The 17,472-nt window shown below is 42.2% G+C and overlaps 1 protein-coding gene across 4 annotated transcripts in view; it reads right to left on the reverse strand.

The window, feature by feature from the left end:
- Positions 1 to 466: 466 nt before the first annotated feature.
- Positions 467 to 17,472, reverse strand: part of LOC129821422 (dachshund homolog 1-like) — a 269,434-nt gene continuing 252,428 nt past the window's right edge. For all 4 annotated transcript variants that reach the window (XM_055879060.1, XM_055879059.1, XM_055879062.1 and 1 more), the window contains 4 exons: positions 13,041 to 13,188; positions 12,138 to 12,281; positions 11,526 to 11,594; positions 467 to 2,295 (listed from right to left, as the gene is read on the reverse strand). In XM_055879060.1, the coding sequence (XP_055735035.1) occupies positions 2,258 to 2,295; positions 11,526 to 11,594; positions 12,138 to 12,281; positions 13,041 to 13,188 (399 nt within the window). In that variant the 3' untranslated portion in view covers positions 467 to 2,257. The remainder of the gene's footprint in view (positions 2,296 to 11,525; positions 11,595 to 12,137; positions 12,282 to 13,040; positions 13,189 to 17,472) is intronic.

Raw genomic sequence — 17,472 nt, forward strand, 5'->3', positions numbered from 1 at the left:
AACCTGTGTGAGGTTTCTAGGTGTTGGGTTAAGGTTGCTACATTACGACCTTCCTTTGGGAGAGTGTCCCCACACTTCTCTACACCATGTCCCTCATGGGTACACACCTCTACAATGGCCTCACGGGCGCCATTTCACTTGTGACACCAATGTAGAAAATGTAGGTGGACGGTAGTCCCGACTGGATCTTGAACCCGGGTTCAGCGACTGACAATACAACACCTTAACCATTATGCCAAGAGGTTCGCTAGGTGTTGGGTTAAGGTCACTACAATATTAATAGTCCATGCAGAGAAATATTGTGACGCTATCAACAAATCTACTTCTTCTGTCTTGGTGCAGGTTCTGCCTGCATTTTGGTTTCGTACAAATGACAAGTAAAAATGGTGTGGTATCTACTGTGCAGGTTCAAATGAATCAGGCCCAGTCTTTGGGCAACAAAATTATTTAAATTAACTCACATTGGTTATCGTCAACATTTGACGTTTATTTAAAGTTGAAGTACAATGAAGTGTGCTATGCGTAGCTATATGTAAGTTACTAGCGACAGGTCAACAATAAACATCGCAACAAACTTTCAAAGTAAAATAAAGTGTGAACATGGGGACAGACACTCTTTTCCTTACATTTTTTCAAACATGTTCCTGTTACAGTACATGACAGAAATCAGCTCCTGTCTCGGGAATGAACTTTTACATACTGCATAAGAGTTGACTCACCTGATGTGCAAAACTATGCAACCTTCAGCTTGAATACAACTGAAGCACATCTCTCCGTAAAGTAAAATGTCTTCTTTTTGCTGCATCATGATTGCATTAACATACTGTACATCACTGATTTTGTGAGGGAACTTTGCTTGAGTTAGCAAACCAATATTCTACAACGGAGAGGGTCGGTTAATTGTTTCCGATAGTCATTCTATCTGGTCCATTGTCTGTACACATGTAGGATCTTAATTTGATCGCCCTGTTGTTGCACTAAATGTCCTGCACGGCATGAAATAGTTTAAAACTTTAAAATGTTGGACTTGATTTGCACAAACCAAAAATGTATCAACCCCATACAAAAATGTCAATTCATTATAATCAACATAATAACTCACATTTCCTTTATCTGCAGTATTATTTTCCTGCTGTGGGAAACTGGTCAAATTAAGATCCTATATCTGTATGTGACTTCTGAATAAATTGTCTTGAAAAAGGAGATTCGTTACCAAGTGATAATATGTGATTACCAACAGTCCATGTAACAAGTTAATAGCCACACATTAGGAACAAAGGTGTCTGGGAAACTATCGTTTAAAAAGTGTCCATATAAAAAACAGTATTACCTGTTGCAAAGGGTTACTATTGACAGCAAAAGTTATTGGAAGGCAAAATGTTTGAGGTGTACATTTTCGAAAACAGTCGGGCTTAAGTGAATCAACCCTACGTATTTGTTCAGCACAATATAGGATTTAAATATCATAATTCCAGGACAAACATGTACATGCCTGCATGCTTTCTCACCAAAATGGCAGGTATTTGAAAGAATGGTGGCTCAGGAACAAAACAAAAAACAAACTATAAATTCATATAAATGTCGGTATTGTCTTCCTAATAGATCTACTGCATACCCAATACCACCTCTTAACTTTATACATATACCATATTGATAGAGTGAGCTATCCTATCATTATCGTCAGTTCTGGTATATACAACAATAGTAAAAAGGATACTTGATTGCATTTTCTTATAATTTAGAAAACATTCAAATCAAATCTCAGTCGTCTCTTTTGATCAACATACGGATAAATTATATATTTTGTCACAGGTTCTTTCCAAGCTTTATATTTTGGAATTCAACTTGAAATACAAAAAAAAAAACTCTGGGTCTGACCATGTTCAAAGCTTTCTCGCTGGTTGAAATACAGTATAAAAAATCGTCAGTGCTGTGAATTTATCTGACATTACCAACAGTGTACCCCTTGGTAATTTTTGACTGTGCTAAAAATGTGTTTATACTTAGAAAACAAACCCACCTCAATGCATCCAAACCTGCTTCAGCTACTATATTATGTTGATATCTGTAAGAAAAAGTGTTCTAATTCTACATTCAGACACAACCCTTCTCCGGCGCTTGGCCAAACACACTTCCATTGAACTGCTACAGTAAACATAGCGAAACTTGTTTTCTGCTACTAAATCTGCCTGGATAAGGGCTCTTGAGTATCTTCATGGGATTGTTTCCCCCTTCAGCTCTCCTCGTCATCTTCTTATCAGTACATCACCGCGGTTTTCAAGAACAGTCTTCCATCTGAAAAAAAAAAAATACAAAGGAGACAAGGATTAGCAATAGCGTACCGGCCATGCTGACTCAACTTGGAAATATGGTGTTTCGCTCTATCCTTAGAGTCCACAAAAACACACACTGGTTGCCAGCTTGTGATAGGTTTCCTCACAATAAGCGAACTCCATAGTTTCTGAAACAAAGACCTAGGCGCAAGAGTACTAGGACTGGGAAGGATGTCAGATTCTCTTGGACATTTCGAAAGCGTAACCCAAAACATTTCTGTGGGAACGGAAGTGATGTTCCACATTCCATTTTCGAATCTGTCCCAGCTGATGCTGGGAACTTCTACAGACGTTTAAGCTGGAGCACTGGTACATTATGGGAGGCAACCTGTCTGTCTGAAGAGACTACTAACTTAATAATAATGATACATTAATTGTTTGAAGAGGTGTATTATGATTTGACAAAATCTGGAAAAACATCAGAAAATACGATCTGAAATCTTCCAACGCACATTCCAACTTGTAAGAATATTTTAAGATAATACACAACGCAGAGGACTAGAGGTCAATAGAGAATTAACGATCAATGGAAATAGTCGTTTTTCAGTTCAACATCTGGTTAGATTCTGTGTAGGGGTTTCAGTCCTGGACGCATAGCTACATGTGGCAAGATCTCATTGGTCTGAATTGTTTATACATTGAGCCTGAAACAGAATACTTGTTATTTGGCCATTGGCCAAATTTTACTGCAAGAAACTCTAATTGGTCAACAACAGGCTAGGGTTGTTGGTTATAAAATTACATCCTGTCACTTTGTTCTGTGGAGAATCATTGAGGACAGGGAAGAATGAACATCGACCATCTACTTCCCAGCATAGCAAAAATTATTTAGTATTTTTGAATAAACCTATTTTTCTCCCCCTGATTTGCTTTGGGGTCTGTGTTATTGAAGAATAACATCAACTGCTAACATACTCTTATCCAATACTCTTCCAATGTCCCTATTTTCTGGACAATTTAAGTTACTCGAGCATATCACCACTCACAATTGTAGATTTAACAACAGATATGAATATTGTTTGTCCTCCAACATCAAGTCTATAATTATAGCTTAAATGATTTGCATGATCTGTTGGAACAAGCTGCGGAATCGAGCAGTAGCAGTTGAAGAGACTCCTTATGCCAGTGTTTCTCTGCCTCATGAATTAAAATAGGGAAGTAAAACCAGGCCAATACAACCATCTACATATTTAATCATCGACAAAGGCAAATTGTATGAGGAACCGCGATATTCAACACTGCCTGCTTGCACAATTGCACGTCACATGTGTTTAAGACATCTCAACTGACATGCTTGTTTGAACATAATATTGCACTTATGATGTAAAGCGCTTTACAAATGACACTTCCTGTACAGAAGGAGTGTTTATTGAAAAAGGCAGAGTCATTCTTCTCCAATGCTGTCTCCAGACACCTTCAACCTAACGAGCTTTGTCCATTTTCAAAGAACACTCATATCTTAGTGGTATGCACAAACGAGCAGCGCTGCCTCCGATGCAGGGCTGGTAAAAGCATCTGTTAAGCGCAGCTCAGGAGCATGACGTTTTATTACCCCGGTATTACTGTGCTTTAAGCAGCCCTTTCCTCTCTCTTGCAGTGGACATAAATAATTCAATTTAATAGGGAAAAGCACACCAAAAGACTAAGTGGCGACAGCTTGAGGAGAGCGATGTGTTGCTGCTTGACACAATGTCAGACCCGAGACATAGAGAGACATCGGGGTGGAAACGGTACGTTGGTTAGCGACTTTCAAGAGATTTACAGAATGCTCGTGACATACTGTGCCCATAGCTGGTTACTATCACAAACACTTCATTCACATTTATTGATCTTCCGTAATCTCACTATTAAACCATTTAACATTTGCCTCTTAAGGCCCGTGGCCCACTGGCAATATTCTAAGCCATATATGTATCAGAAAAGCATCTGTTTCTATCCCCAAAAATTACAATACAACACAATGACAACCTTCCGCCATTCGCATTTTTGATTAGTACACGTTCTCGCCTATGGTAGGACAGCAACCATCACTGCAGCATGTACCTAACCACCCCGGCTTCTGTCGTCAATGCATCAGTGTGCTGTATGTTTATCAAAAGCTGGATGGAAAAATAGCAAAGGCTTGTTGTGGGAATGTGGGAGGGGGAGACAAACACAGGGGCTAATTATCCGGCCCTGCCGTGGGTCTCTGAGGCATTGCACTCTGGCTGCCTCTATTCAAGCAATATTGCAGAGTTATGTGTAAAAGTAACTACAGTGTGAATGCAAAGGGCTAAAAATAACAGGGATAGAGGAAGGGGTGGATGGGGATGAAGTCATTCACCTCCATGGCGGTGCCACCACCGCCACAGCCAAAGTCAGGCGAGATGAGATGCCATGTCTTTGTGAATGTCTGTACGTCTGCCTGCCTGCCTGTCTGTCTGATCGGCTTTACCTTCACAGATGTTCATAGGGATGATAGTCAATATGGTAAGGGAAGGCGAAAGTGTGGCTGATGATCACTTTTGATAAGTTGTGAAGTAACATATCAGGTATTGTAGTGTTCAACTCATCACAATGCTCAACATTTGAATGTCCAGGAAAGGATTAAGAAATACATTTTGACACAAGGATCTCTCTGAAATTGTTGAGACACCATTTTTAATTTGGGCAAATAAATTGGTGGAACTTCTTCCATGTTCGTTCTGTTTTAATTAACTGCCACTGCCTCCAGTTTGCAATATTACTTCAAATGTTGAAACATACTGATTTACATTTTTGAGTGAGAAAAATCTGTGACATCTTGACACGTTGTTTTAGGAAAGAAAGCCTCATATTTAGTTTTTTACTTTAGCCATTTTTGTATTCAAATCAAGATGAAAAGTTCATTAAAGAGGATAAATATTTTATTAGATGACAAATAAAACAGATATTTTTTCTTCTTCTCTCAGCATAAAATTCCTTTGAAAAATTAATGAATACATGTAAATTATGCAAAATATGCCCATGCAAATATTTTATGAAGACAATTAAGGGATCCATTAATTACGGTATTTTTTGCTTCACTGACATTCATTCATTTAATTAGAATTTCACTTTAACGGTTTGGATGTTTAATCTCGCAACAAATAACTTTATGTCTCGGCGCAGGTTCATGTAAACTTGCCGAACACATCGAAGGGCAAGCAGGCGGGAACCAGAGAGGAGATACTGGGGAAGATATTTACGTGCACTCCATCACCATGGCGTTAGAGCCATTAGAGAGCTTCAGTCCCAGTAGCATGGCTGCCTGCTAGCTGCTACAAAAGCCAGAGCTCCCTCTTGGAACCGATTAAAAAAACACTGCAAAAGCAATTAATGAACACAGATTGTGTTAATATCTCAGAACTAGAGAACTGTGACAAAAGACAAATATAAATAATTAGTTCTCTAAAATGGTGCTCTTGTAATTTTTGGTCTCTCTTTTCTCACCCTAGCCTGAGTTGTGAGTTGAAAACACAACATACATTTCTCTTGGCTTTCATCCGTGTGATAGGGTTGGGTGTTTTATCCGCGTCTTCTTTGCTTGTGTAATTTATCAACATAATTGTTTTGCCTTTGAGGGTAATTACTGTATACTAGGCTGGGAGCAGAGGAGAGCAAAGTAGACATGGGTGGCAGACAAATAGCGATCCAGCTGAACAAAAGCACACATTGTTCCGCGTTAACTCCACCTCCTCTTGATTCTATTCTTCAAGGCCATTACCACTGACATTATGAGCCCTAGACATGACACACTTCATAGCTACACCATGGCATATGATATGTTATCATATTATCATTATCATAGTATTATATATTATTCAACTGTGGGAAAGGCATCTGCTATAGGTTCAAATTGTATCTGAACAGGAGAGAAAATATGTATCTTTAGTGTCTATGACAATGTACCATGGTAATGGCTGCTACATTGCAATGAGTAAGCTCTGTTTCTGATCACAGTCAATTAAAATGGTAATGCCATATAAAAAGGACGTGAGAAAGGTTAAGCCTCCAGATCATACAGTATAACAATTAAACCATAAAGTGCCGTTTAATGTAAATCAAAAATGTTCCAATTTCAAATTAAGGATACGTGATATAGTCATTTAGTACGAAATGGGGGACTATAACTGTTCTCTATCCAGAAGTAAATGTTTTTTTGTGAAATGTTGACATATGGTTTACCTTTATTGGACAGAAACCCTTTTCACATCTCTCCACTGACTGAATGATATTTAATTTATGAAGGAATCCTCCCTCCTTATGGTACAAAACTATTAATATCTTTTCAAATTTCATAGCGTTTTACTGTGTAATCGTTTGTATTTTCCAGGGGGAAATTGAGGCTTCTCTCAGTGATAAAGCGGCGATGATAGGGATGAGTAGGAAAGGAGGGGGGGGGGGGGGGGGGGGGGACGCTGTTGGGGATGATTAGAGGAAGACGTCGCGATACTAATGAAGAAGAGAGAGGTGTCGTGTTCCTGGGTGGACAGACTTTCTCTCGTGGAGGGAGGAGAGGGCGGTGATCATTTCTGAAGACTCTCTACCGTCTGGGGGCTGCATCCCAAAAGGTACCCTATTCCCTACGTAGTGCACTACTTTTGACGAGGGCCCCAATGCGCCATGGTCAAAATACAGTGCCATGTGGGATGCAGCCCCAGACGTTGGATAGTCTTCAGAAGTTATCACCACCCCCGCCGTCCTCCGTGAGACTCCGCAAGGCAAACAAACAAGCCATTCAAATGCACATATTGTTACAGGGCTTATACATCAAATAAAGTGGATCTGAAGAGGTAAACAAACAAGTCATATACACTATCCACGTACAGTACCCACATGGGTGCATGTACAAAGACACGCATACCTACCAGTCACTGAAATTGACTTATGCGTGCTGATAGTTTCAATGTAGTATTATATATCCTCTAATTGCACTTTAAACCTAGTTTACTGTAACATTCATTCAGATCCAGGCAGAGAAGCCTGTTCATAAAATTAATACTGTTAGTTAAGAAATTAAGAATTAAAATAGGCTTCTTCTATAGGAACAGGTCCTGGCTTTCGTTAACTTCTTTGGGGTAAGGGGGCAGTATTTTCACGTCCGGATGAAAAGCATGCCCAGAGTAAACGGCCTGCTACAAAGCCATAAAAGCTAGAATATGCATATCATTAGTCGATTTGGATAGAAAACACTCTGAAGTTTCTAAAACTGTTTGAATGATGTTTGTGAGTATAACAGAAGTCATATGGCAGGCAAAAACCTGAGAAAAAATACAACCAGGAAGTGGGAAATCTGAGGTTGGTCGATTTTCCACTCAGCTCCTATTGAAGATACAGTGGGATATTGGTAATGTTGCCATATGGTAATATGGTAATGTTGCCATACTTTCTAAGGCTTCCACTAGATGTCAGCAGTCTTTAGAACCTTGTCTGATGCTTCTACTGTGAAGTGGGGCCGAATGAGAGGGGAATGAGTCAGAGGTCTGCCAGCAGCCACGTGCTGACCATGCGCTGACCATGCACGTTCACATGAGAGGTAGCTCCTGTTCCATTTGCTTTTCTGAAGACAAAGGAATTCTCCGGTTGGAACATTATTATAGAATTATGTTAAAAACATTCTAAAGATTGATTCAATAATTAGTTTGTCATGTTTTTACGGTCTGTAATATAACTTTTTAAACTTTTCGTCTGTACTTTCCGCTGGACTTGAACGCGCGTCGTGAGTTTGGAAAGTGTACTGAACGCTAGAACAACAAGGAGGAATTTGGACATAAATGATGGACATTATCGAACAAAACAAACATTTATTGTGGAAATGGGATTCCTGGGAGTGCATTCTGATGAAGATCATCAAAGGTAAGTGAATGTTTATAATGTTATTTCTGACTTCTGTTGACTGCAAAATATGGCGGATATATTTGTGTCTTGATTGGGCTCTGAGCGCCGACTCAGATTATTGCATGGTTTGCTTTTTCCGTAAAGTTTTTTGAAATCTGACACAGCGGTTGCATTAAGGAGAAGTGCATCTAAAATTCCATGCATAACAGTTGTATCTTTTAGCAATGTTTATTATGTGTATTCCTGTAAATTGATGTGGCTCTCTGCAAAATCAAAGGATCTTTTTGTACTTCTGAACGTAATGCGCAAATGTAAACTCAGATTTTTGGATATAAATATGAACTTTACCGAACAAAACTACATGTCCTTTGAGTGTCATCTGATGAAGTTCATCAAAGGAGGTGATTAATTTTATCTATATTTCTGCTTTTTGTGAATCCTCTCTTTGGCTGGAAAAATGGCTGTGCTATTCTGTGAATAGGCACTCACCTAACATAATCGTTTGGTTTGCTTTCGTCGTAAAGCATTTTTGAAATCCGACACTGTAGCTGGATTTACAACAAGTGTATCTTTAAAATGGTGTAAAATACATGTATGTTTGAGGAATTTTAATTATGGGATTTCTGTTGTTTTGAATTTGGCGCCCTGCAGTTTCACTGGCTGCTGACGAGGTGGGATGCTACCGTCTCACGTACCCTAGAGAGGTTAATCAGCAAAAAAAACCATTCCGCTAATTGACTATGGCTATATCATCTATATCAGGTAGTCCCAAACTGGGGAAGGGTACCCCCAGGGGTAAGTGCAATGCCGTCAGGGTATGTTAAATAAAAATGTGATACACATTTAAAAAAACAAATGTGTATATATATATTTATATATATATACATACACACTACCGTTCAAAAGTTTGGGGTCACTTAGAAATGTCCTTGTTTTTAAAAGAAAATAATTTTTTTGTCCATTAAAATAACATAAAATTGATCAGAAATACCGTGTAGACATTGTTAACGTTGTAAATGACTATTGTAGCTGGAAACGACAGATTTTTTATGAAATATCTACATAGGCGTACAGAGGCTCATTATCAGCAACCATCACTCCGGTGTTCCAATGGCATGTTGTGTTAGCTAATCCAAGTTTAAAAGGCTAATTGATCATCAGAAAACCCTTTGTAAATTTTGTTAGCACAGCTGAAAACTGTTGTGCTGATTTTTTGAATGGTAGTGTATATAGATTTTTTATTAAAAAAATTCTTCACATTTTCTAACAGTAAATGTATATTTTCCAACGAGGCTATACATTTGGGTGAGTAGCCTCGTTTCACTGCCTTAAAAAAAAATTCAACCATCTAGTGTTCAGCGAAATAACAACACAATGTCAAATACAGGTAGCCTAATCAAATAATTAACATCCAATCACAATAACCGTTACTCTCTCACGGTAAACCTTCACTCTTGCGTAGTAATTTAGAAACGAAACATGACAATTTGAAAAATAAGCCACAGAAGTTTTTAGAGCGAGAAAAAAGACGACTTTTGAGTAGTAAGACATGAATAAAAGCAAAAGGTTCCATTAATAAGAAGTGGTTAGAAGCATCTTATATGGTGAGCTACCGAGTGGCTAGGACAGGCAAGCCCCATACTATTGTGGAGGACTTAATTCTTCCTGCTGCCGCAGATATGGCTGGGACAATGCTGGGGGAAAAGGCCCAAAAACTTTACAGACAATGCCTTCATCAAACAACACTGTTTCACGATGCATCGTTGTTGCCCTCCTACGGCCTCCTCCACGTCTCCTGATGTACTGGCCTTTCTCCTGGTAGCGCCTCCATGCTCTGGACACTACGCTGACAGACACAGCAAAACTTGCCACAGCTCGCATTGATGTGCCATCCTGAATGAGCTGCAATACCTGAGCCACTTGTGTGGGTTGTAGACTTCGTCTCATGCTACCACTAGAGTGAGAGCACCGCCAGCATTCAAAAGTGACCAAAACATCAGCCAGGAAGCATAGGAACTGAGAAGTGGTCTGTGGTCACCACCTGCAGAATCACTCCTTTATTGGGGGTCTCTTGCTAATTGCCTATAATTTCCACCCTTTGTCTATTCCGTTTGCACAACAGCATGTGGAATTTATTGTCAATCAGTGTTGCTTCCTAAGTGGACAGTTTGATTTCACAGAAGTGTGATTGACTTGGAGTTACATTGTGTTGTTTAAGTGTTCCCTTTATTTTTTTGAGCAGTGTATTATTATTTGTGCCCTGCACCTATAGGAGCTCTTTGTCACGTCTCACGAGCCGGGTTGTGACAAAAACTCACACTAATTCTTATGTTTAATAAATGTATCGTATAGTGTGTGTGTGTGTGTGGCAGGCTTACAATGAAGGCAAAAAACAACATTTGAGAGTGCGCTGATCCTGGTGCTAGAGGGGGGTAGGCAGCTGGAGGTTGAATGTTTGAAGGGGTACGGGACTATAAAACGTTTGGGATCCACTGGTCTATATGAAATCTAGCTGCCACTGTATTGAAGGCATTGGACACTTATCATAGCACATTGAGCTTTACTACGGGTGATAGGTTCATTACACATTTTGTATCAGAAAGTAGGCTGGCCCTCCTTGAAGTCTCGTTGATAGATGTATTTTTTGTATTTGCTTTTCATGTATTGTGTAAATTATGTGGGTGGGGTCAGCATGACTCCCTACTTCAATAAAGGTAAGAACACACACGCACACGCACACGCACACGCACACGCACACGCACACACACACACACACACACACACACACACACACACACACACACACACACACACACACACACACACACGCGCATCTTGTATCATTACCAGTATTAAAAGGTGCCGTCATTAACAATCTAAAACCATATCTCTCCTTTAACAACACTTATGACTTGTTATTTTTCTCCGGGTTACGCAAAAACCTCGCTGCTTGTTAAAATCTAAACAGTCAATCCAAACTGTTCATGGCACATGTGAGTTCCATACTTCCCTCCCTGTAATAAAATACTACTGTTATGTCTGTTGAAGGCCATGCAATCTTGACCCAGCGCTGTGCCCCAGATGGCATGCTGTTAGTTACAATAATGTTCAAATAGAGAATGTGCGAGGGGGGAGGGGAGGGGGGGGGGTACAGACAGACTAACAGATGGACAGACAGAGGAAGAATGATAAATAGAGAGATAAAGTGAGATAATGGCGAGAGAGGGTGAACGTGAGAGAGAGAGAGAGAGAGAGAGAGAGAGAGAGAGAGTGAAACAGGAAGGCAGAGAGAGAGAGAGAGAGAGAGAGAGAGTGAGCAAGAGAGAGATTTATCTTCTCCTCAGGTTCATGTACCTTGTATTGTCCTCTCAGCATCTGTTCTTCCAGCACTGCGGTCACTCTCCGTCTCTGGGGTCAGTGAGTCTGGGAGAGCAGAGAGATATACCGGAACTGCTGTTAAACATCCTTCAAACGAAGCAGCTACACTAAAAGGTTTTCATTGAAAAACTCAATTGGCTATAAGTGAAAAACAACTGGTACAATAACACGTTGGATGATTCAACAGTCAGATGCCCTGCTGCATCATGATTTAGCTTACTCCTACTTCCAAAATGTAAAGACAATAACTCAATAACACTATGCGAGTTGTTACCACAACACCGGGATTGAATGTAACTGCAAATACATTTTTTGGTCTTTAGCTAAGGCTGATCCCCAAGTGGCAAATGTATTTGCTGCAAACAGTGAAGTACATGCAAAAAAGCATATGGATACATTCACTTTTTTTGGTTTGTTTTATTTCAGACACTATTTTTACTTCATTGCTGCTGTCTGTTTATTTTATCTCCTCCGTTCTTTTTTGTTTCACTGTAAAGTGTGTTGCGATTTGAAATGCACTTTAAATAAAGACTGCTACATTTTTTAAGTAGTGTGTAACATGAACATTTCATTAAAAACACAACTCACCATTGAGTGAGCGCAGGCCTTCTGAGGGCGAGGGCTGTTTGAGGGACTGCTCAGCCTGCTCCCTCCTCTTGGACTCGTACTCCAGAGCCTCCTGAAGTTTCCTCTTTGCCTTCTTCTCCTTCTTCAAGCGCTTCTGGATTATTGCTGCGGTGGAAAAGAAAGAAAAGGACAAATGTTTCAAATGTACTTTTATTTAACCCTTTTCTATCCAAGCATGTCAATTCGGGATAAATTGATATTTACAAAGACTTGGCAAGTGGCCATTGTGGTAAAAGACAAGGGAAACTTGACAAAACTACAGGGCAGAAACATGTGGCAAACAACAGAGTTGAAACTGAGTTTGAGGTAACATTTAAGCCAAATTTTTAACATGGGACGTTCACTCAAAATCATGAATTGATGTCAAGGGGAGATTGAGAACACTTAGTCTGGCTCGTGCTGGAAATTAGACTTTGCCTGAATTCTTAGCAAACTATATTGAATTCAAAGCTGCAAACTGCTAGAGGGACTTAGACTATTTTTTTATGTAATTGGCTCATTAAATAATAGAGTATTTTATTCAACTTGTGTAGCGCTTTAAATAAAACAAGTGTGTTAACTTAAGTGTTATTTGTGTCACTTTTGTTTAGAATGATGATGAATCATTCATGTCGATAATTCAATATGTGTATCCATAATTAGCTGATCTCTCGCGGTGGTGGGGGACAATACTAAGTGGTTCATTGGAAGTGGTTGCACAGAAACACACAGCAGTCTTCTCATGTATGTTTGACCACTTTCATTATTTAGACGTGTGTGTTAAAGTGTTTTAATGAGCTTTGGAGCATGCATACCTCTGTCAAACCAGACACACACAACACACACACAGACACACACACACACGCACCCTCTCTCAGTCAGTACCTCTGTTCTTCTGTTCGATAGCGAGTTGTTTCTCCAGGGTCTCCCGGAGCTCTCTTTCCCTGAACAGCTCCATCTTTAGCTCCGTCTTCTCCAGCTGCACCTGCTTCTCCTGGGCCCGCGCGTTGTCAATCGCAACCTTCAGCAGGCCCTGCACACATACACACACACCAGTTAGTACAAACACACACACACAGACATTTGCACAAACACAAACACTGACACACATGTAAGTACACACACACACACACACACACTAAGATATGTACGAGTACAAATACACACACGTAAACATGGACACACACACATGCACACACTCACACACACAATTCTAAATAGTGAAACCCTAAAAAAAGTTATCCTTTTAAAATAAAACTATACTAAATATATTTACGTCACCAAAACGGATTAAAACACACACACAAAACACATGTTTTTCTTCTTCTTAGTTTAACTTTCACTTACTTAGCTAATGCAGCAAATTTTGCCTAACGTTACTCAACAACCTCACTCAAAACAGAGAAGAATGCTATTCATGTTAGCTAGCTGGCTAAGGCTATCCGACTCTGCAACTCTTCCAAGTCAAGACAAGCCTACCAGTGTAACTGTTAAACAGCTTGCTGTACACTGTACTGCGTAACTGTACACATGGATTGTGGGTTTACTAATGCATTACTTCTAGTTTGTTGACTATAACGTTAATATGGTGACAACGATGTAGGCTGTTAGCGGTTATGGTATTAAGGTTTGGCTAGGAGAGGTTTTTGTGCCTGGTCACAGACAGCTATTGTGTTGTGCACTGAAGTCCTCAAGCGAAGGAAAAAAAGTGAGAGCAGAAAGGCGCGTAGATGCGAGAATAAATTATCCAACAAGTACAGTGATGATGCTGTATGTGGCTGCTATGAAAGTGAACTGTGTGTGCGGCTAATCAGGGGTGTATTCATTCTGCCGATTCTGTTGCAAAACATTTCTTAAACGGAAGCAAACGAAACGGGGAAGGACCTGCCTGAATTTGTCAAATAGAAATCAAATTTTTGTTGCAAAACAGAACTGTTTAGACTAATAATTACATTATTGAATGTGTCACCTTGATTACTCCTATGTGTCTCTCGACCTGTACACCTACGTTATAAACTTTAACTTGTAGGCTAGGTTGTAGCAACCTCATGATGGGTATAGGGAAAATTTGAGTATCATCTCGTAGCCTAAACCTATCGATGTTACGTTGAGCTAGGTGAATGGAATATGAATGACAGTCATCCAATATGCTGTAATAGAAATAAGGCCATGCTCACAACATTACATTTACATTTAAGTCATTTAGCAGACGCTCTTATCCAGAGCGACTTACAAATTGGTGCATTCACCTTATGATATCCAGTGGAACAACCACTTTACAATAGTGCATCTAACTCTTTTAAGGGGGGGGGGTTAGAAGGATTACTTTATCCTATCCTAGGTATTCCTTAAAGAGGTGGGGTTTCAGGTGTCTCCGGAAGGTGGTGATTGACTCCGCTGACCTGGCGTCGTAAGGGAGTTTGTTCCACCATTGGGGTGCCAGAGCAGCGAACAGTTTTGACTGGGCTGAGCGGGAACTGTACTTCCTCAGAGGTAGGGAGGCGAGCAGGCCAGAGGTGGATGAACGCAGTGCCCTTGTTTGGGTGTAGGGCCTGATCAGAGCCTGAAGGTACGGAGGTGCCGTTCCCCTCACAGCTCCGTAGGCAAACACCATGGTCTTGTAGCGGATGCGAGCTTCAACTGGAAGCCAGTGGAGAGAGCGGAGGAGCGGGGTGACGTGAGAGAACTTGGGAAAGTTGAACACCAGACGGGCTGCGGCGTTCTGGATGAGTTGTAGGGGTTTAATGGCACAGGCAGGGAGCCCAGCCAACAGCGAGTTGCAGTAATCCAGACGGGAGATGACAAGTGCCTGGATTAGGACCTGCGCCGCTTCCTGCGTGAGGCAGGGTCGTACTCTGCGAATGTTGTAGAGCATGAACCTACAGGAACGGGTCACCGCCTTGATGTTAGTTGAGAACGATAAGGTGTTGTCCAGGATCACGCCAAGGTTCTTAGCACTCTGGGAGGAGGACACAATGGAGTTGTCAACCGTGATGGCGAGATCATGGAACGGGCAGTCCTTCCCCGGGAGGAAGAGCAGCTCCGTCTTGCCGAGGTTCAGCTTGAGGTGGTGATCCGTCATTCACACTGATATGTCTGCCAGACATGCAGAGATGCGATTCACCACCTGGTTATCAGAGGGGGGAAAGGAGAAGATTAATTGTGTGTCGTCTGCATAGCAATGATAGGAGAGACCATGTGAGGATATGACAGAGCCAAGTGACTTGGTGTATAGCGAGAATAGGAGAGGGCCTAGAACAGAGCCCTGGGGGACACCAGTGGTGAGAGCACGTGGTGCGGAGACAGATTCTCGCCACGCCACCTGGTAGGAGCGACCTGTCAGGTAGGACGCAATCCAAGCGTGGGCCGCGCCGGAGATGCCCAGCTCGGAGAGGGTGGAGAGGAGGATCTGATGGTTCACAGTATCAAAGGCAGCCGATAGGTCTAGAAGGATGAGAGCAGAGGAGAGAGAGTTAGCTTTAGCAGTGCGGAGCGCCTCCGTGACACAGAGAAGAGCAGTCTCAGTTGAATGACTAGTCTTGAAACCTGACTGATTTGGATCAAGAAGGTCATTCTGAGAGAGATAGCAGGAGAGCTGGCCAAGGACGGCACGTTCAAGAGTTTTGGAGAGAAAAGAAAGAAGGGATACTGGTCTGTAGTTGTTGACATCGGAGGGATCGAGTGTAGGTTTTTTCAGAAGGGGTGCAACTCTCGCTCTCTTGAAGACGGAAGGGACGTAGCCAGCGGTCAAGGATGAGTTGATGAGCGAGGTGAGGTAAGGGAGAAGGTCTCCGGAAATGGTCTGGAGAAGAGAGGAGGGGATAGGGTCAAGCGGGCAGGTTGTTGGGCGGCCGGCCGTCACAAGACGCGAGATTTCATCTGGAGAGAGAGGCGAGAAAGAGGTCAAAGCACAGGGTAGGGCAGTGTGAGCAGAACCAGCGGTGTCGTTTGACTTAGCAAACGAGGATCGGATGTCGTCGACCTTCTTTTCAAAATGGTTGACGAAGTCATCTGCAGAGAGGGAGGAGGGGGGAGGAGGGGGAGGAGGATTCAGGAGGGAGGAGAAGGTGGCAAAGAGCTTCCTAGGGTTAGAGGCAGATGCTTGGAATTTAGAGTGGTAGAAATTGGCTTCAGCAGCAGAGACAGAAGAGGAGAATGTAGAGAGGATGGAGTGAAAGGATGCCAGGTCCGCAGGGAGGCGAGTTTTCCTCCATTTCCGCTCGGCTGCCCGGAGCCCTGTTCTGTGAGCTCGCAATGAGTCGTCGAGCCACGGAGCAGGAGGGGAGGACCGAGCCGGCCTGGAGGATAGGGGACATAGAGAGTCAAAGGATGCAGAAAGGGAGGAGAGGAGGGTTGAGGAGGCTTGAGGAGGCAGAATCAGGAGATAGGTTGGAGAAGGTTTGAGCAGAGGGAAGAGATGATAGGATGGAAGAGGAGAGAGTAGCGGGGGAGAGAGAGCGAAGGTTGGGACGGCGCGATACCATCCGAGTAGGGGCAGTGTGGGAAGTGTTGGATGAGAGCGAGAGGGAAAAGGATACAAGGTAGTGGTCGGAGACTTGGAGGGGAGTTGCAATGAGATTAGTGGAAGAACAGCATCTAGTAAAGATGAGGTCAAGCGTATTGCCTGCCTTGTGAGTAGGGGGGGAAGGTGAGAGGGTGAGGTCAAAAGAGGAGAGGAGTGGAAAGAAGGAGGCAGAGAGGAATGAGTCAAAGGTAGACGTGGGGAGGTTAAAGTCACCCAGAACTGTGAGAGGTGAGCCATCCTCAGGAAAGGAACTTATCAGGGCGTCAAGCTCATTGATGAACTCTCCAAGGGATCCTGGAGGGCGATAAATGATAAGGATGTTAAGCTTGAAAGGGCTGGTAACTGTGACAGCATGGAATTCAAAGGAGGCGATAGACAGATGGGTCAGGGGAGAAAGAGAGAATGTCCACTTGGGAGAGATGAGGATCCCAGTGCCACCACCCCGCTGACCAGAAGCTCTCGGGGTGTGCGAGAACACGTGGGCAGACGAGGAGAGAGCAGTAGGAGTAGCAGTGTTATCAGTGGTAATCCATGTTTCCGTCAGTGCCAAGAAGTCGAGGGACTGGAGGGAAGCATAGGCTGAGATGAACTCTGCCTTGTTGGCCGCAGATCGGCAGTTCCAGAGGCTGCCTGAGACCTGGAACTCCACGTGGGTCGTGCGCGCTGGGACCACCAGGTTAGAGTAGCAGCGGCCACGCGGTGTGAAGCGTTTGTATGGTCTGTGCAGAGAGGAGAGAACAGGGATAGACAGACACATAGTTGACAGGCTACAGAAGAGGCTACGCTAATGCA

Source organism: Salvelinus fontinalis, chromosome 23 (assembly GCF_029448725.1).
Source record: "Salvelinus fontinalis isolate EN_2023a chromosome 23, ASM2944872v1, whole genome shotgun sequence".
Taxonomy (NCBI): domain Eukaryota; kingdom Metazoa; phylum Chordata; class Actinopteri; order Salmoniformes; family Salmonidae; genus Salvelinus; species Salvelinus fontinalis.